The 16,386-nt window shown below is 59.7% G+C and overlaps 7 protein-coding genes across 7 annotated transcripts; 3 read left to right on the top strand and 4 right to left on the bottom strand.

Annotated features, from left to right (window-relative positions):
- Positions 1–483: 483 nt before the first annotated feature.
- SPE2 (uncharacterized protein) lies at positions 484–2,395 on the top strand (the record flags this gene model as incomplete). Its single annotated transcript, XM_060600577.1, has 5 exons — positions 484–572; positions 611–904; positions 988–1,116; positions 1,398–1,495; positions 1,614–2,395. 5 exons carry the CDS (start codon positions 484–486, stop codon positions 2,393–2,395), a joined length of 1,392 nt encoding a protein of 463 aa, XP_060457157.1.
- A 389-nt stretch (positions 2,396–2,784) lies between these two features.
- CFD1 (uncharacterized protein) lies at positions 2,785–3,776 on the bottom strand (the record flags this gene model as incomplete). Its single annotated transcript, XM_060600576.1, has 2 exons — positions 2,785–3,665; positions 3,698–3,776. The coding sequence occupies 2 exons, from the start codon at positions 3,774–3,776 to the stop codon at positions 2,785–2,787; spliced, it is 960 nt and encodes a 319-aa protein (XP_060457156.1).
- Positions 3,777–4,131: 355 nt separating this feature from the next.
- On the top strand, positions 4,132–6,945 carry prp1 (uncharacterized protein; the record flags this gene model as incomplete). Its single annotated transcript, XM_060600575.1, has 1 exon — positions 4,132–6,945. One exon carries the CDS (start codon positions 4,132–4,134, stop codon positions 6,943–6,945), a length of 2,814 nt encoding a protein of 937 aa, XP_060457155.1.
- A 342-nt stretch (positions 6,946–7,287) lies between these two features.
- CSE4 (uncharacterized protein) lies at positions 7,288–7,844 on the top strand (the record flags this gene model as incomplete). Its single annotated transcript, XM_060600574.1, has 3 exons — positions 7,288–7,390; positions 7,458–7,582; positions 7,626–7,844. 3 exons carry the CDS (start codon positions 7,288–7,290, stop codon positions 7,842–7,844), a joined length of 447 nt encoding a protein of 148 aa, XP_060457154.1.
- A 306-nt stretch (positions 7,845–8,150) lies between these two features.
- CcaverHIS019_0407080 (uncharacterized protein) lies at positions 8,151–9,878 on the bottom strand (the record flags this gene model as incomplete). Its single annotated transcript, XM_060600573.1, has 1 exon — positions 8,151–9,878. One exon carries the CDS (start codon positions 9,876–9,878, stop codon positions 8,151–8,153), a length of 1,728 nt encoding a protein of 575 aa, XP_060457153.1.
- A 2,119-nt stretch (positions 9,879–11,997) lies between these two features.
- Positions 11,998–12,411, bottom strand: CcaverHIS019_0407070 (uncharacterized protein; the record flags this gene model as incomplete). Its single annotated transcript, XM_060600572.1, has 1 exon — positions 11,998–12,411. One exon carries the CDS (start codon positions 12,409–12,411, stop codon positions 11,998–12,000), a length of 414 nt encoding a protein of 137 aa, XP_060457152.1.
- A 691-nt stretch (positions 12,412–13,102) lies between these two features.
- On the bottom strand, positions 13,103–16,078 carry CcaverHIS019_0407060 (uncharacterized protein; the record flags this gene model as incomplete). The annotated part of the gene is made up of 3 exons (XM_060600571.1): positions 13,103–14,047; positions 14,684–15,523; positions 15,557–16,078. 3 exons carry the CDS (start codon positions 16,076–16,078, stop codon positions 13,103–13,105), a joined length of 2,307 nt encoding a protein of 768 aa, XP_060457151.1.
- Positions 16,079–16,386: the final 308 nt, after the last annotated feature.

Raw genomic sequence — 16,386 nt, 5'->3', positions numbered from 1 at the left:
ATGATGATGGCGTGATGGCCGATGAGTGTGTGGCGTCTGGCGTCTGGCGTCGGTAACATGAGCTCAGCCCAGTAATGAGCGGCTTGTTTGCCAGTGGGTCATGGCCCCAGTGGGTCAGAGTTAGGTTATGCACGGTGCAAGGTCCAACCAACCACGTTCCTTTTCAGTACAGTTGCTTGTTACACGGCTCGTTCAGTAGTGCACATTGCACTCGCTCGTGTGACATGTCAACCCCAAGGCAAACCCATAATTTTTCCTCCATTACCATTTTGCTTCCGCTCAATAGAAAAGGGGTTCCCTGATCTAATGTTCACGTGACCTGTTCAGGTAATCCAATTTTGGAAAGTGGAGTGGTTTGGCAACAGTGTTGGGTTTCAAGGCCTCATTGATTCGTTTGCTGCTACCCATCCCTCAAAACCTCTGATAACACCTCCTTCAAAAGCAGGCAGCCAGTGACTAGGGAGGGTCCTCGCCGCCGACGATATGGCCCAGACTATTACCCCGACGCCCCCTTCGCCGCTCATCCTCTCCGAGCCAGACACGTCGCCTGGCCCCTTTGAGGGACCAGAGAAGTGAGCGCTTTTTCCCCAGAAAACACCTAACGTCCAAGGTTATTAGAGGTCTGGTTCGCGCCCACCCCCGACGCTCTTGTCGGCACCGGCTCCGCGAACCATGGGTCGCCTCTCTCCACCACCGCCAATGGTAACGGCAACATTGTAAAGAACGGCCACCTCAGCGCCAATGACAATAGCGCTCGCCGCCGTGCGGGCGTCTCCTCGAACGGCCAGCCCTTCCAGGGCCTCCGCACCGTGCCCCGTGCAGTGTGGGAGGAGATGCTTGACATTGTCAAGTGCAAGGTTCTCAGCGTCATTGAAGGCGACGAGCTCGACAGCTACCTTCTCTCGTAAGTACAACCTTCTTATTTGGACTCGGTCAATTTTCCCGTTCAGCGCGCGCCCGTGTCAACACACTTGACTCACATGACAGCGAGTCGTCTCTCTTTGTCGCTCCCCATGTCGTCATCCTCAAGACATGTGGCACTACCCTCAACCTCCTCGGCCTGAACCGCATCCTCGAGATTGCCCGCGAGTACTGCGGTTTCACCAACGTCTACAGGTGAGTTCAAGTGCCTGTACCGTGGGAAGACCGTCGAGCTACGCCCAAAACGCGCCCCGCTGCCCACATCCACCGCCATCCGGCAAGCATGTATCCGCCACCGCCCCGTGTATTGCGCTGTGGACCACATTACAGTATTCAGCAGAGCCTTGCCACCGTGACTACACTCGGGCGGCGGAAATGCGGGGTAGCAGCGGTAAAAAGGCCGTGTTGTCACCGTGCGGCGATGCACAGACCCGCGCGAGCAAATGAGCTCCCAGACCTCGACGCTGATCGACCAGGTGCTTCTACTCTCGCAAGTCGTTCTTTTTCCCCGAGCGTCAGCAGGGGCCGCACCGTGACTGGACTGAGGAAGTCAAGTTCCTTGACAATGTGTTTGGTGAGTGTGCCTCTAGACTTTGGGCCCAGGCCCACATACCGACTGTCAAATGTGGCATGCCCACCCTGGCTGTCACCACCTTTGTAAAAAAAAAGTGGCACTCCGCTAACGTGCTCAGGCAACTCGGGTTCAGCCTACACTGTTGGCCCGATTAACCGCGACAACTGGCTGCTCTACATTACGGGCGCGAACCCAGTCGCGCTCGCTCCCGCTGGGCCCGAGAGACTACTAGCCCTACCTCCACCTTGCTCTGGAGCCCCCGACCAGACGCTCGAGATTCTCATGTCGCACCTCACGCCTGCAGGCGCCGCTCCCTTCTTCCTGCCCGAGCTCCCGATTGGCGCTACGCCCGAGTCGCGTTCGGGCCATGAGCTGGGCGCGGACATTTCTGCCCAGCTCGGTATTGACACCCTGTTTCCCAAGAGCGAGACGATCCTCGACAGCTTCGGCTTTGAGCCGTGCGGCTATTCTGCCAACGCGGTCGTAGGCTCGGGCCTCAACTGCACTCACGGCGACGGCGGCTACTTTACCATCCACGTCACGCCCGAGGATGGCTGGTCGTACGCGTCGTTCGAGTGCAACGTGCCCCTTCCGCTGCGCCCCAACGACCCGAGCGGTCGCCCCGACATGTCGTCTCTCATTCGCCGCGTAGTCGACATCTTCCAGCCGAACCGCCTGACCATCACGCTGTTCGTCTCGACGGGCGAGGACTCGCCGGCCGCCGCTGCGCCGGCCACCAACGCCATCGGCGCCGACCTCTTCGATGGCGCGTTCACCCGCAAGGACCGCATCATCTACGAGTTTGAGGGCTACGACCTCCTCTTTGCGTGCTTTGAGCGCCGCGACTGGGTGCAGCCGCGTTCGCCCGTCGCCAACAACAAAATCTCCCTCCTCCCATGACAAGGGGGATGCGAGGGTTCCTACAAACACCAAGTCGCAGCTTACAGTCCTGCACCTAAAATGTCCAAGCACGGTCACTACGCACCACCAGGCGAGGAGAAGAAGAGGGAGGGGGAGTGATACCCATAACTAGACGCCCCGGGGGGAAACCGCAAGCCTGGGTAATACTGAACAGGCTAGCACCCAAACCGCGTCCTACACGGCACCCCCACGTCGTAGACGCCTCTCGGGGTAGATATTCGCGGCTGCTGTAGGCAGTCGCATCGGTTGGGATGTACTCTTGGTACGACTGGCATGTGCAACCAACTAACCAACGGCGCAAATAGTTATCAGTGGCATGCTCTCTCAATGGGTGTACAACATGTGTCTATGTCTTGATGCGATGCGCTTCACACCTTGGTGAGGGCGACGGCGATGGTTGCCCGTCGCGTTTCGATCTCCTCGACAACCCGCTTGGCAATGTCCTTCCACACTTTGGACGACGTGGTCGCGTTGTACTTGTCGAGGAGTGGGAACTCGTCCTTGTTCTCTCCGTTGACAGCCTCCTTGCCCTCGTCCGTGTCGGCTCCAGGGATCTCACCTTTGGATACTGCGTCGAGGAGCCTGACGAGCTGCGTGTCGATGGGGACGCGACCGAGGAACCCGATGTGCTGCTCTTCAGCAAGGCGCTCGCCACCCCCCGACCCGAACAGGTCGCTGATCTCATCGCAGCACGGGCACACGTATCCCGCCATATTCTCGACCAGGCCGAGGACTGGCAGTGCGAGTTTGCGCGTAAACGAGATTGATTTCAGAGTGTCATTCAACGCCGTCTGCTGCGGCGTCGTGATCACCACCGCACTCGGCACAGTCGGCCTGCCGGCAGTCGGCGTGAACATGGGGTGTAGGTGGGTGAGGAGGGAGATGTGCTCGTCAGAAGTGCCCGGCGGCGTATCGATAATGAGGTAGTCGAGGTCGCCCCACCGCACCTCGGAGAGGAACTGGCGGATCATGCCGTCCTTCTTTGGTCCGCGCCACACAACCGAGTCACCCCGGTCCTTGAGCAGGAACCCGATGGACATGACGCCCAGCCGCCGCTCACGGTCCACATAGACCGGAACCCACCCGGCCGAAGACTGGTGAACAGTTGCACCGGGGACGTCGAGGCCCACCATACGCGGAAGAGAGGGGCCAGTCAGGTCCAAGTCTAGGAGGCCCACACGCGTGCCCGGCGCCTGGTTGAGCAGCGACAGCGCCAACTGTACCGAACTGCTCGACTTGCCAACTCCACCTGCCGTTAGATCTGAAATGATGAGGACCCACCCTTGCCGGAGATGACGATGATGATGTTCTTCACCGAGGCCAGGCGGCGCGATACAGGCGTCTCGAGTACTTCGGCCATTGTGATGAGGTTGGTTGTACAAGTTGACTTACCATCATAGATGCTTGGTCATGTCAATGCCATTTAGGATTCCAACTTATGTAAAACTTAATCGAGCCCTCCGCAAATTCGCCACCCACTCGATCTACGACTCATCAACACCCAAAGTCATCTCGTCATCTCTCAACTCTCTCTCTCACCCCCATCAACACTTAAAGCGAATCCGCAGCGCTGAATCGCATCAGGCGGCATCTAGCGTACTTTCCGACGTACTTTTACCGCTAGTACATCGGTCGACTGGCGCAAGCATCGCCGAGCGCAGCACTCCTGCGACCCCTTGGCCTTTGGCGTATAACCGTCCTTATCCGTCGCCACCATGTCGCACATCGGTACTGTCAAGTCGATCCCCAAGGAGCACCGGTATGCCTTCCTTAACATGAAGGCGCCGGCGTCTTACGTCGCGGGTCTTGGCCGTGGCGCATCTGGTTTTACCACGCGATCCGATATTGGTCCTGCGCGCGAAGGGCCTAGTGAGGAGACGGTGCGCGATGCCATGGCCAAGCGTGGCGAGGAGATTCCCGACCCGGACCAGTTCCAGGACCCGGAGAACGAGCGCAACCTCTTCGCGGGCACGGTTTACGAGGCCGATGACGAGGAGGCGGACCGGATTTACGACTCGGTCGACAATCGTATGGACCAGCGGCGCAAGCGGAGGCGAGAGGCCATGGAAGCCGAGATTGCCGCAAAGGAGCGCGCCAATAACCCCAAACTGCAGACGCAGTTTGCCGACTTGAAGCGCGGCCTGTCAGAGCTCAACGATAGTGACTGGGCCGCCATCCCCGACGCTGGAAACATGACCGGCAAGAGGCGGAAGCACAACCTTCGCCTCGAGGAGAACCAGAATGGGCGGATGTACGCCGTGTCGGACTCGGTTATCGCTGGCCAGGTCGCGAAGAACGAGATGGTCGGCGATCTCGGCGAACAGGAGGGTAGCCAGACGCCAGCGACCGATGGGACCATGACAGACTTTGTGTCGATCGGTAATGCGCGTGACAAGGTTCTGTCGCTAAAGCTCGACCAGGCGTCATCAGACGCGACTGGCGGTACGTCGACTAGCGTCGACCCGCGCGGGTACATGACTGCGCTCAACAGCCAGGTCTTGCAGACGGACGCGCAGATTGGCGACATCAAACAGGCACGCCAGCTGCTGCAGAAATTAATCCAAAGCAATCCCAACAAGCCCGAGGGCTGGATCGCCGCCGCGAATTTAGAAGTGCACGCCAAGAAGATGGTGGCGGCGCGCAAGATCATTGCCGAAGGCTGCGAGAAATGCCCGAACAACGAGGACGTGTGGTTCCATGCCGCCGAGCTCAACACGCCTGATAACTCGAAGCGTATCCTGGCGCGCGCTGTTGCCCATGTGCCCACTTCGGTCAAGATCTGGCTCAAGGCCGCGTCCCTTGAGGCCGACAACAACGCCAAGCGCCGAGTGCTCCGCAAGGCGCTCGAGTTCATTCCCAACTCGGTCCGGCTGTGGAAGGAGGTCGTCAACCTCGAGGACGACCATGAGGATGCGCGTATCCTCCTCACGAGGGCTGTTGAGGTCATTCCCACGTCAGTCGAGCTGTGGCTCACCCTCGCGCGCCTCGAGACTCCAGCCAAGGCCAAGCAGGTCCTCAACTCGGCCCGTCAGAAGATCCCCACCTCGCATGAGATCTGGATCGCTGCCAGCCGTGTCGCCGAGCAGACACCATCTGCGGTTGCGGGTGTCAAGACAGAGGAGGACGACTCCGAGGCACGCAAAAAGCTGTCATCGCAGGTCGACCGCCTTATGAAGACCGCTGTTTCGTCGCTTACCAAGCACCAGGCAGTCCTCACCCGAGAGCAGTGGCTCCAGGAGGCCGAAAAGTGCGAGCAGGACGGCAGTCCACTCACCGCACAGGCTATCATCAAGGCCACCATCCACATCGACGTTGAGGAGGAGGACCGCCAGAAGGTGTGGCTCGAGGACGCCGAGAATGCCAATAAATATGGGTTCCACGAGGTTGCACGCGCAATCTTCGTCGTGCTCATCGAGAACTTTCCCAACGAGTGGAGGGTGTGGCGCCAAGCTGCCGAGTTTGAGAAGGCTCATGGCTCGCCGCAGGCCGTCCAGGACATTCTCATGCAGGGTGCGGAGCACTGTCCGCATGCCGAGGTACTCTGGTTGATGGCCGCCAAGGAGAAGTGGGTTGGTGGGGACGTTGTTGGTGCCCAGAAGATTCTCAGCAAGGCTTTCGAGCAGAACGAGAACTCGGAGTCGATTTTCCTCGCGGCAGCAAAGATCGCCGCCGAGACCAACGAGACGGACGCGGCACTCCAGATCCTCGAGAAGGCGCGCTCGCAGGCCGATACCGAGCGTGTCTGGATGAAGTCGGCCGTGCTCGAGCGGCAACTCGGCAAGCTCGACGACGCGCTCAAGACTCTACAGGAGGCTATTGGGAAATACCCCCAGTTCGACAAACTGCACATGATCCGCGGACAGGTGCTCGAGCAGAAGGGCGACATTCCCGGCGCGCGTGCGGCTTACGCACAAGGCTGCCGTGCTTGCCCCAAGTCGGTACCGCTTTGGATCCTGGCCGCTCGCCTCGAGGAGAAGGCTGGCGTTGTCATCAAGGCGCGTTCGCTGTTAGAGAAGGCGCGCTTGCACAACCCGAAGAACGACCAGCTGTGGGCCGAGAGCATCAAGATGGAGGAGCGCGCGGGAAGCGCACAGCAGGCCAAGGCTGTGATGTCCCGCGCCATGCAGGAGTGCCCTGCCTCACCGATCCTCTGGGCAATGGCTATCTTCATGGAGAACCCACAGCAGCGCAAGGGTCGTTCGGTGGACGCGCTCAAGAAGACTGGCGAGCATCCGGCGGTCATCATCGCCGTCGCGCGCCTGTTCTGGCTCGAACGCAAGGTCGAAAAGACACGGACGTGGATGCGCAACGCTATCACGGCAGACAAGGACTGGGGAGATGCATGGGGCTGGTGGCTCAAGTTTGAGCGCGAATACGGTGAGCCGGAGCGACAGGAAGCCGTCTTGCGGGACGCAGAGGCCGCTGCGCCAACGCACGGCCCGGTGTGGCAGGCAACGGCCAAGGACCTGGCCAACGTCGGCCTGTCGACGCGCGAGATCCTCGAGCTTGTCGCTAACAAGGTCGAGTAGATGTAGATGTAGCATGCATGGGTCCATTGAGCGAGTTGTGTGGAGGGCATGTGCCTGGGGTGAGCGTGTTCATGTCGGTTTCAGGGGTGATGCGACCCGCCATCTCATTCTTACTACATTCTCCGTCCACCATCATTCATCCACCATCCATCATCCATCATTCACCATTCATCCTTTGACGCGTCTTTTGTTGTATCCATCCACTCGCTCGGCTCTGACTCTATCATCTCCCCGTTGAAGCGACACCTACACGTCCGCGCACCATCTCGCCGCGCTCAACAACAGCCCTCACCTCTCCCGCGCGTCCCATCACCCCGTCATAGCGTCTATTTCTGATACACCATGGCGCGCACAGCATCCATAGGCGACCGCGCACCCGGCCAGGGCGCCCGGCTCGTCAAGCAGACCGCGCGTCGGAGTACCGGTGGCAAGGCGATACAGCGCGGTGAGTGCCATCTGGCCCATCTGGCCCAGCTGGCCCAGCTGGCCGCTCCAAAACCATCTGACCCCAGCACCCCAGCCACCCGAGCCCAAGCGCCAGCACCGCTACCGACCAGGCACTGTCGCGCTCCGTGAGATCCGCAAGTACCAGAAGACCACCAACCTGTTGTTAGCAAAGCTGCCGTTCTCTCGTGTGGTGAGTGATGGCCGCCAGCTTGGCAAGCTGCTGCTGATATCAGGTCCGCGAGATTGCGTTCAACTCGTCCTCGATCTCGGCGGGCGAGCTTCGATGGCAGAGCTCGGCGATCCTCGCGCTTCAGGAAGCGGCAGAGGCCTTCCTCGTCCACCTCTTCGAAGACTCGAATCTCTGCGCCGTGCACGCAAAGCGCGTCACCCTCATGGTCAAGGACATGCAGCTCGCACGCCGGTTGCGCGGACCGTGGGGCGGCCTCGGATAGCCTTGAGGCGTGGCTGGGTTCCATTGTGATTTATAGGTATCATCAGCGCAGCGCGCTTCATACGAGATGTATTTGCATTTGTACTTGCTGACTTGTACGCTGACAATTTGTACTTGCTGACTTGTACGCTGACAATTTGTACTTGCTGACTTGTACGCTGACCCCTCGCCTCTGACTTTTGAGGTGCTAACCTCGACCCTTGCGTCCTGCACTTTCATAATCGTATACAACAAGTATTACAATGCCGGTTATTGGCAAAATATAACAAGACACCAGATGACTGCGAATCCAGCTACAACTGTACGCTCACACTCGCAATCCCCGCATCTCACAGCTGACACGGGCGATGTCGTCGGGGTAGACGACGGCGACGGCGTCGCGCTGTGCCGACAAACGCCTCTTGCGCGTCTCCTGGCTGTTTTGGGAGGAGGGTGGAAGGGGAAACACGAGGCGCTGGGGCGGGTCGATAAGTGCCGTGCAGGATTGCGCGCCACGAGGCTGGTTTGAGGGCCCAGGGCGCGAGATGTACACCGAGCTGCGGTGGCCAAGCGGGGCTTTTGACCCGGCCACGGGTGGCAGCGGGGCCGGGCGGAGAGACACGGCCTCGAGGACCTTGGCAAGGGGCGCGTGATCGCCATCACCGCGCATGCGGTGGGCGAATCCAATATCTTGCCCGTCGAACACGAACAGACCGCCCATCTGGGCCCTGTTGCCCGAGCGGAGGCCGATACGAGCAGCGCCCATGAACAAGTCCTTGGCGCGGCCAAAGTGGAAGCCCTTGGAACCCTTGGGCACGAGGCCGAGCACGTCGTGCAGCCGCCTAGTGGGGTCGGTGTAGACGGTAAAGGGGCACTGGAGGTGCTGGCGGAAGCCCGAGATCAGGTTGGCTGCGCCGTGCCCAACAAAGACGACACGGGCGTGCGCGCGAGCCAGGACAGCCGGAGAAAGTGCGGCGATGAGCTCGCGGAGGTACGCGGCACACGAGGGGGAGAGCCAGTGGCGCACAAAGACGACGAGGGTGCGCTTCGAGGAGAGAACGTCACCGAAGCGGAGGGAACGGCCAGCCTCATCGAGTAGCTCGAGCTCGGCGGCGTAGGCGAGGGTGGCGGACGAGAGGGGGTACTGGTCCAGCGCGACGACGGAGCGCATGGGTGGGCGGCGCCGCATGTCCTCGGGCAACGAGGAGAAGACCGGGACGGACTCTGCGCCAGCAGAATGCCCGGCGTACACGCTCGTGGGGGGCGTTTCGGGCCAGTCGCCAGAAGAGCTCGAGTCCGAGGAAGCCGAGCGCGTGCGCTGCAGCTGAGCTGGGGCGGTGACACGGCGCGGGGGGCGCGACGGGTGCAATGAGGTGGGGACGGTGGCCCCCTCGGGAACCGCTTGGAGATTGATGCATGAGGCGTAGGCCGGCTCGACTAAGCGACGGATGGCTGGTGGAGGACCAGGGTGCGAGTCACGCCGATTGCGGGGAGGGGAAGTGGAGAGGGGCTCTTCAGGGACGGCGCCGAGAGAGCTTGTTGGCGCACCACCAAGTTTGTGGCAATGCTCTTGGACGCGAACTAGGAGTTCGAGGCTCTCGGTGAGGGTCGCGGGAAGTTTGCGGCCAAGAGAGCGGGCCTTACAGGGTGGAAGGGGTGGAAGTGGCTGAGCGTGAATTGGTTTAGTGACGTCTTGAGTCCAAGACTTGGGGCTATCGGAATTGATCGAATTCGAGGTCCAGGACTTTGGCGAGTCGGCAGTCCAAGTCGGGCTGTCGATCGGCGGCGTCGGCAGTCCCGAGGGGAGGACATGGACCGAGAGGGATGGCCTAAGGGCCAATCCTAACGCCGTCGTACCTGGGCGGGTCCCATTCACCGGGACTGGGGGAAGTGGGCGGTGGGCACGCATGATGACTTCTGGCGACTCTGGGAGGGCTGGGGGAAGCTCGGCCTCGACTACTGCGCGGAGACGGTTGGCCATCTTGCCTGACATGGACATGGGCGTGGACAGTTCGGGGACGGCAGGGACGGCAGTGACGGCACGGGTCGCCCACATTTCGAGTGGGAAGATGGAGTCGGCTGACGAGTGAGAGTATGTCGAGGACGCCGAGAGGGAGGGTGGCCGTGATGACGGTAGGGGGAGGGGATATGAGAGCGGAGAAGACATCGGGACGGTTCTTCTTCTTCTTCTTCTTCTTTAAAGCGGGTGGATCCAGTTGCCGTGTGGTAAAAGAGAGATCGGAATGGGCGTCGGAAGAGTGAATTGGAGTTGAGTTGAACTAGTAAGAAGACACGAGTGAGATAGTGGCATGTGTCGGGTGGTTGGTGCTTTATGCTTGGTTGGTTGGTACTGTTGCTTCCTGACTCTCGATAAATAGATTTTAGACTGTCACGTCCGCCGGAATACAATACATAGCGCGTCCAGGTGTCCTGCATGTCCTGGTGGGTGCGAGCCCAGCACAAAAGAGAACCAAAGTACTGGTGACACACCATGAATGGGTCTCATGAGTTGGTGAATACTGGACAGGCGTAGGAACCAAGGGACAACATGGTAAAATGGGGCGAGAGCAGGCGCGACATGGCGGTCCACTGGCTGTCAACGGTCCTTGCGCACTGCACTAAACCTCGGCGACAACCTGTTATCGGCTATTGTACTGTTGAGGGTTAGACCAAAAGTCAAGAGGGTCAGTATCACTACAAGATCCAAATTACCATTGTGTCAACTTTATCCCGTTTCCTGGACAGGCACTACAATAGAAAAGGCACCCAAACTGGCGAGCGATACTCCCTGCAAACAGGGATTCTGGGCGACGCCACGCTCGTCACCAGCTCTGCTCTTCAGCTCTAGCTCGGGGACATGGCAGAGGACACTCTGGCAGCCACAAACCATGAATGCAATAACCGCGGACCGACAACCGCGGACCGCTGGCATTTCATTTGTATATATTAGGGTCAAGTCCAAGTTGCAGAGGGCCTCTGTCTGTGCGCTTTTGCGGCAGCCTCGGTCGGTTCGAAATCTTCTCGGGTTTCGCCGGTGATTCAAACTTTGATGCGATCCCAAACTTCTGGGTGCTTGATCAGTCTTAATAGTTGAGCGCCAATTGACACCAATTCTAGAGCCCAATCGGAAACAACCTCACGCTTGATAGCTCGTATGCGTTCAGTTCATCAATCTCATACAGTTCCACGGCTAGGAGGGGTACATTTGCCGCTATGGTCTGGTGATTTACAACGGATCTGGGTGGGGGAGATATGGGAATGGAACATGTCCACTCCATTCCACTTTACGAGTTGAGGGTCTATGCGGGAGGGGTTGATTACCAGGCTCCTGGATAAGCCAACAGCAGCCTGGCGTTGTTACTGTTACTCGGCCTCGCGCAGCAGCCGTTGGCCAGGTCGGTGACGTAAGAATGAGGTCCGCCAGGTCGGCTGACATCCAACGCGTTCGAATTCGGAAGGAGAATGGTATGCATTTACTCCTCCACAGCAGCAAGCCACGGTTCATCGCAGAGCCAAATAGCTCACCGTTTGTGTGATTGACATGTGTCATGGGAACCAGTTTCAGAAACAGGCTTTTTACCGCACTCCCGTCGGGGGCATTCATCTACGAGCGGCGAGCCGTTCCTGCTGGCGATGCTGCTGGACCTGGTACAGCTGCGCGCCGCAGGTTAAACTCAACTCGAGCCAAGCTTCGACTCGTGTCCAGACAAAGAAGAACTCGCAGTGCGTCCCGGTGGCGGGATTCTGGCCAGACCTTTGGAGCTCCTGGCCAGTGAGGGAATCAGCCTGCTGGCCCTTGCTCGGCGCCACTCGCACCAGGCACAGTCGTCGCCTAAGCACTGGTTGAACTCATGTAGACATGAGTACCTTTCGCCCACGATTCGGTTTGGCGCGTGGTTTCCTGCGCCTCGCTGTGAGATTGGACATGCACATGCATTTTTCTGGGTTAGAGAAGGGGTTGCAGTCATGGTCACGTTGGACAAGTTTGGGGCCCGCGAGGTCATGAACGCGTTGGACGAGTTGGACGAGTTTGGGGTCTGCCAAGTTTGCGTCCTGCCAGGATAAGGAGAGGTGCCTGGTTCATGAGTTCTTTTTGAAGTGGCGTCTTCGGGAGCGTTGCGCACTTGGATTCGTTCCTCGAGTTTACATATGCCCAAACTGGTGACCTTCATGTCCTACAACCTGCAGGTAACTCCGCTGCGGAACGGCACGGCGACAAGGTATTGTGCCAACTTGGGCGTGCTGTTGGCCCGTTCCACTCGGGCCTTGATGACGGGGTGAGCTGCGCGCTTGGAGAGAGCCTTGAGCCGCGTGATCATCTTCTGGGTCTGGGGAGTCCTGGACGTCGTCTGCATCGATGGGAATGCCGCTTCGGTTCTAGGTTTGGCACACAAGCGGGCAGGCACGTTCTGGAACGAGAGAGTCAAATTGTTCTCGAACCGCATTGAAGCCTGCTGCGAACGTCGGCGAGCGAAGCAGCTATCAATTCTTTCTGGGGCCCTGGACGAGTGGAGAAGCCATCGAGTTTCGGCTACGGAACCGCAGGTGGCGGCATCGGGTCGGCGGCGGACGGACGGAAGGCCACACATCGTGGCCTAGTCCAGTCCGCCAAGCCTGGCAACGTTCGTCTGACGGGCATGACCCGCCTCAACCACATACAGGGCGTACCAGCACCTTGACCTGCAGTGGTGCCTTGGCTTGAGATTGAGTGGGTGGCATAGTACAGGCGGGAAATGCGCCATGGCGTGGGCCAGATGCGGAAACAGGAAACGTGGGCCAGATGCGGAAACAGGGTCTGGCGGATGTAGGTGGGTTGGTAGGTTTCCGCCCTTAGGCTGTCTCGTGGTGGAGACGACGAGGAACAGAGTTCAAGGATTGCTGCGGTTGCCCGACTAGTTGGACAGAGGAGCACGTGCGGTTCATGACTGAGAAGTCATGGGCGCCTCGTGAGTCCAAGGTTGCAGAACAAGCCTGGGACGGAGAATAGCCTCGTGGTTGTAAGTGGGAATCGTTCGGGAAGGGAGGAACAGATGGTTGGAGTTGGTCCGCGCCTTGTTTGGGCAGGAGCCTCAGAAACTGGTAGTTTGAGGAGAACGGCCTTGGACAGCGTCGTTCGGTTTCATATCAAAGGAGGCGCACTGCGTACGGTTACCAACGATGAGCATGGCGAGGCAGGATGAGCTTACTGTCAGACATGCTCCTGCAGTACACGAGTATATCCAACCCCTAACAACTACAGGAGCCACGTATGGACAGTGAACGAAGCGTATCGTACCGCTATTACATGCCTTTGAAGGCACCCCACTCCTCCTCGGCGTCGGCGAAACGGCCGTTATCCTCGTCGTCTCCAGTGACATGTGACCCGACAGCGTGTGTTGGCTCCATCCACTCACGGACCTGCGCGGGTGTGATTGATGATCCTCCGAGAGGCGCGGAAGTGGAAGCAGGAGAGACAGTGACTTGGGCAAAGCTCGTCGTACGTGAGACACGGTGCGACCAGGATGCGACGGGTGGCGTCTCCACATCCGGCTTTGCCAGTGGCGCAGAGACCACTGCATCAGTAGCCAACACTGGCGCATCACCGCGTCGCGACATACGGCGCGGGCCGCGAGGTTCGGCGACCGGAGGTAGAACCTTGGTGAAACTTGACGTGCTCCGGTCCACCAACGAACTTGGAGTATTGGGACGAGGCGGTGCGCGGGGTTTAGTGATGGGAGCGGGAGGCTGTGTGCTCGGTTCGAGCCTCAAAGGCGTATGGGCCTGACCAGGTCGACGCCTGCGGACAGGTATCTCGACGCAGTCCAAGATCTGTCGCGGGGTCCGCGGCGTGAGCTTTATCAGCTTGGGCAGTGGCTCCGGCGGCCCTGGCGGTTCCGGCGAAGGTGAGATGAGTGACTCGGCGAATATCTCGCGCGACGGTGTCGATTCGACGCCCCAGCGCCGCTTGCCAAAGCGGCGTCGTTCTGGGCTGGCAGAGGCCGTGTCAATGCGAATGGGAGAGTCGGCACGGGTCCACGAAGGAGGCAAGCCCAAACGTCGAGAGTGAGAGGCCCACGGTGAGTCGGAGTCGATGTTGACGCCCATCGCATCTGGCTGAGTGTCTTCAGCCACAGTGACGAAAGACGCCACCGAGTCGCGGCGGTCGACGTTCATTTCGTCGCCCGTCGTATAGTGGTTGCCGATGTTCGCAGAGATGCTGGGGCCCGGGTTGACGGTTATGGGGCTCTGAGCGTTGTCTGGCGGACCGGGGCCTAATAAATCTGGTACGAAATGGCTCGTAGAATCCTCGACGGCAGGCCGAGGAGCCAGATCACGGAGCCCTCCGCTTCCACTGCCCCGAGGACGACCGCGCGGGCGGCCTCGCGGTCGCGGTCGTGGTGGCGACGAGCCGTGTATATCCAGCTGCACATCGGATGCAGATATGTGCTCGTGCACTTGCGACTGCGGACGCGTACCACCAGAAGAACGTGCTCGACTCCCCCGTGGCCTTCCGCGAGGCCGCCCTCGGGGCCTAGGCACCGTTGGGTCAGTCGGCTTGCGGCCCTCCTCGGATCCAGCGAAGGCGGCGTCAACAGTCATGAGTGACCTAGTATCGGCCTCGATATCAGTGGCCGGTCGAGAGCTCAGCAAAGCACGGCTACCGCGAGGTCGTCCGCGTGGGCGGCCCCTTGACCGCGGCTGTGTCAACGGACCGGTCTCTCCACCGTCGGCCAGAATCGGCTCCGTCGCCATCGACTCTGGGCCCTTACCCTGATCGGAAGGAACGCTTGAATAGAATGAAGACCTCCCTCCTCGTCCCCTGCCACGACCACGTCCGCGTCCGCGCCCGGAGGGTCGGCCTCCTGCCTGCTCTCGCCTCACCGACGGTGGAGGCTCGAAGTCTGGGTCGACCTCTGTGTCGTCGTCTGGCGCATTGGAAACAATCCTGTCCGGCGTGGGTGTTCGGGACTGTGACGAGCGCAGATCTACAACTTCAGGCTCGATTCCTTTGAGCCCTTGCGATGGCTTTGGCTTTGGAGGTGGCGGAGCCTGGTACCATTTAGAGTCAGGCACAATCTGGTCTAGCGGGTCGAGGCTCAGCACCTCGCGACGCCAGACCTCGAGCTCGAAGATGGCTGCGACGTCAAGGGTGCGAAGATCGAGACGCAGCTCGCGCACGCAATGGAAACTACCTCCAGGCGGGGGTGGGTAGACAGGCGAGAATGGCGACGGTGACCGTGGCTCAGGATTTTCATTCTCCTCGTCACCCGCAGGACCGTCCGTCTTATCCTCGTTCGCTGTAGACGAGTCTGCCGGTGGCTGAGAGTCTCCGGAGGCGATAGCCACAGCAGCTTCCGAAACGAGCCGAGTGTCTGGTATCAAAGGTGGTGTGTCGTGGAGGCTTGGAGGTGGAGAGACCAGGGTGAGGGAGGCAGATGCATCGCCCAGTGAGGTGGTGGTGGTGGTGGGGAGGATAAGAGGAACAGAGGGAAGAGCGGAGGAGACACTGCTGCTGGTGGCGGTTTGCCCGTTGACTGCAGGTTGGGGTGTTGAGCCATCGCCGGAGGCCCGGGCGGTCGTCGCAACGTGCTCATAAGGGTTCCTGGCGGAGGCCTCATCGAGCTGAGAGCGGCTTGAGGGTTGACTGTCGGAGGGAAGGTCGCCGCTCTGTGAGGCAGTAGGTTCCCCTTCGCGGGCAGCAGCGACACCGTCGCAAGGCGGCTAGTGTGAGACGACATAAATAGAGTAACGTACAAAAGTATTCGTCGCCTTGCCCCGCCCTGACAGAGGAGGTGCCGTGTCTTGGCGGGTGGTGACCACCTGGCCTTGCGCGTGTGCGTCAGGCCGGGCAGGCGCGTCCTCCGTGCCCATTGTGGCACCTTCCTCGGGCCTCTCTTGCTCGTTGGATGCGCTCCCCTCTCTCAGTGTTGTCTGTGAAGGGCTCTCATCAACGGACGCAAGCGCGACCGCTGGTGGCTGGCCCTCGCCCTCGTCATCCAAGATAATAGGACTCCCCCGCTCCCGCTCCCGTAGACTGTCAAGGTTCTCGTCGCCCTCCGCAGCCCTGGGCCTGGGTGGGAGCTCGGAGCTGTCGATGATCCGAAAGTCGTAGCGGTGGTAGCTCTTGGGAGTACGGTATCGTTGGAGGATGTCTGCGAGTTTGATGAGGTGCCGCGCCACATGGAGGTGGCTGAGGAAGTCTGCGATTGGGGCAAGGGCGATATCGCCGACCTGCTCGCTGGTTCTGAAAGTTACAGGGGGAGGGAAGCGCGTCATTTCGGGCGCTTCCCCATTGGCCAGATGAATGAGGTGAGAGGTTGTGAGTGTTGAGTTGTAAGTTGAAGTGATGTGAAGGTATTAAAGTGGAGGTTGAATCGAGGCGTCATTGGATCCAAGCAAACAAACGTCAACACCTCCACTTGCTGCATCCAAGCGGACCAACTCTGTCCCGCAAGTATATTGTTCAATAGGCACAAACACCAACAGCTAACGTTCTCGCAGAGCAGCATCAATCTAATATCATGTACCACAGTTTTGACACGCTTAGAATCCTCAGTCCCGTTTAAAGTCAAACTAAAAGGAGG

Source organism: Cutaneotrichosporon cavernicola (assembly GCF_030864355.1).
Source record: "Cutaneotrichosporon cavernicola HIS019 DNA, chromosome: 4".
In the NCBI taxonomy this organism is placed as follows: domain Eukaryota; kingdom Fungi; phylum Basidiomycota; class Tremellomycetes; order Trichosporonales; family Trichosporonaceae; genus Cutaneotrichosporon; species Cutaneotrichosporon cavernicola.
Note: the sequence above shows the minus strand (reverse complement) of the source record. Positions and strands in the feature narration are given on the sequence as shown.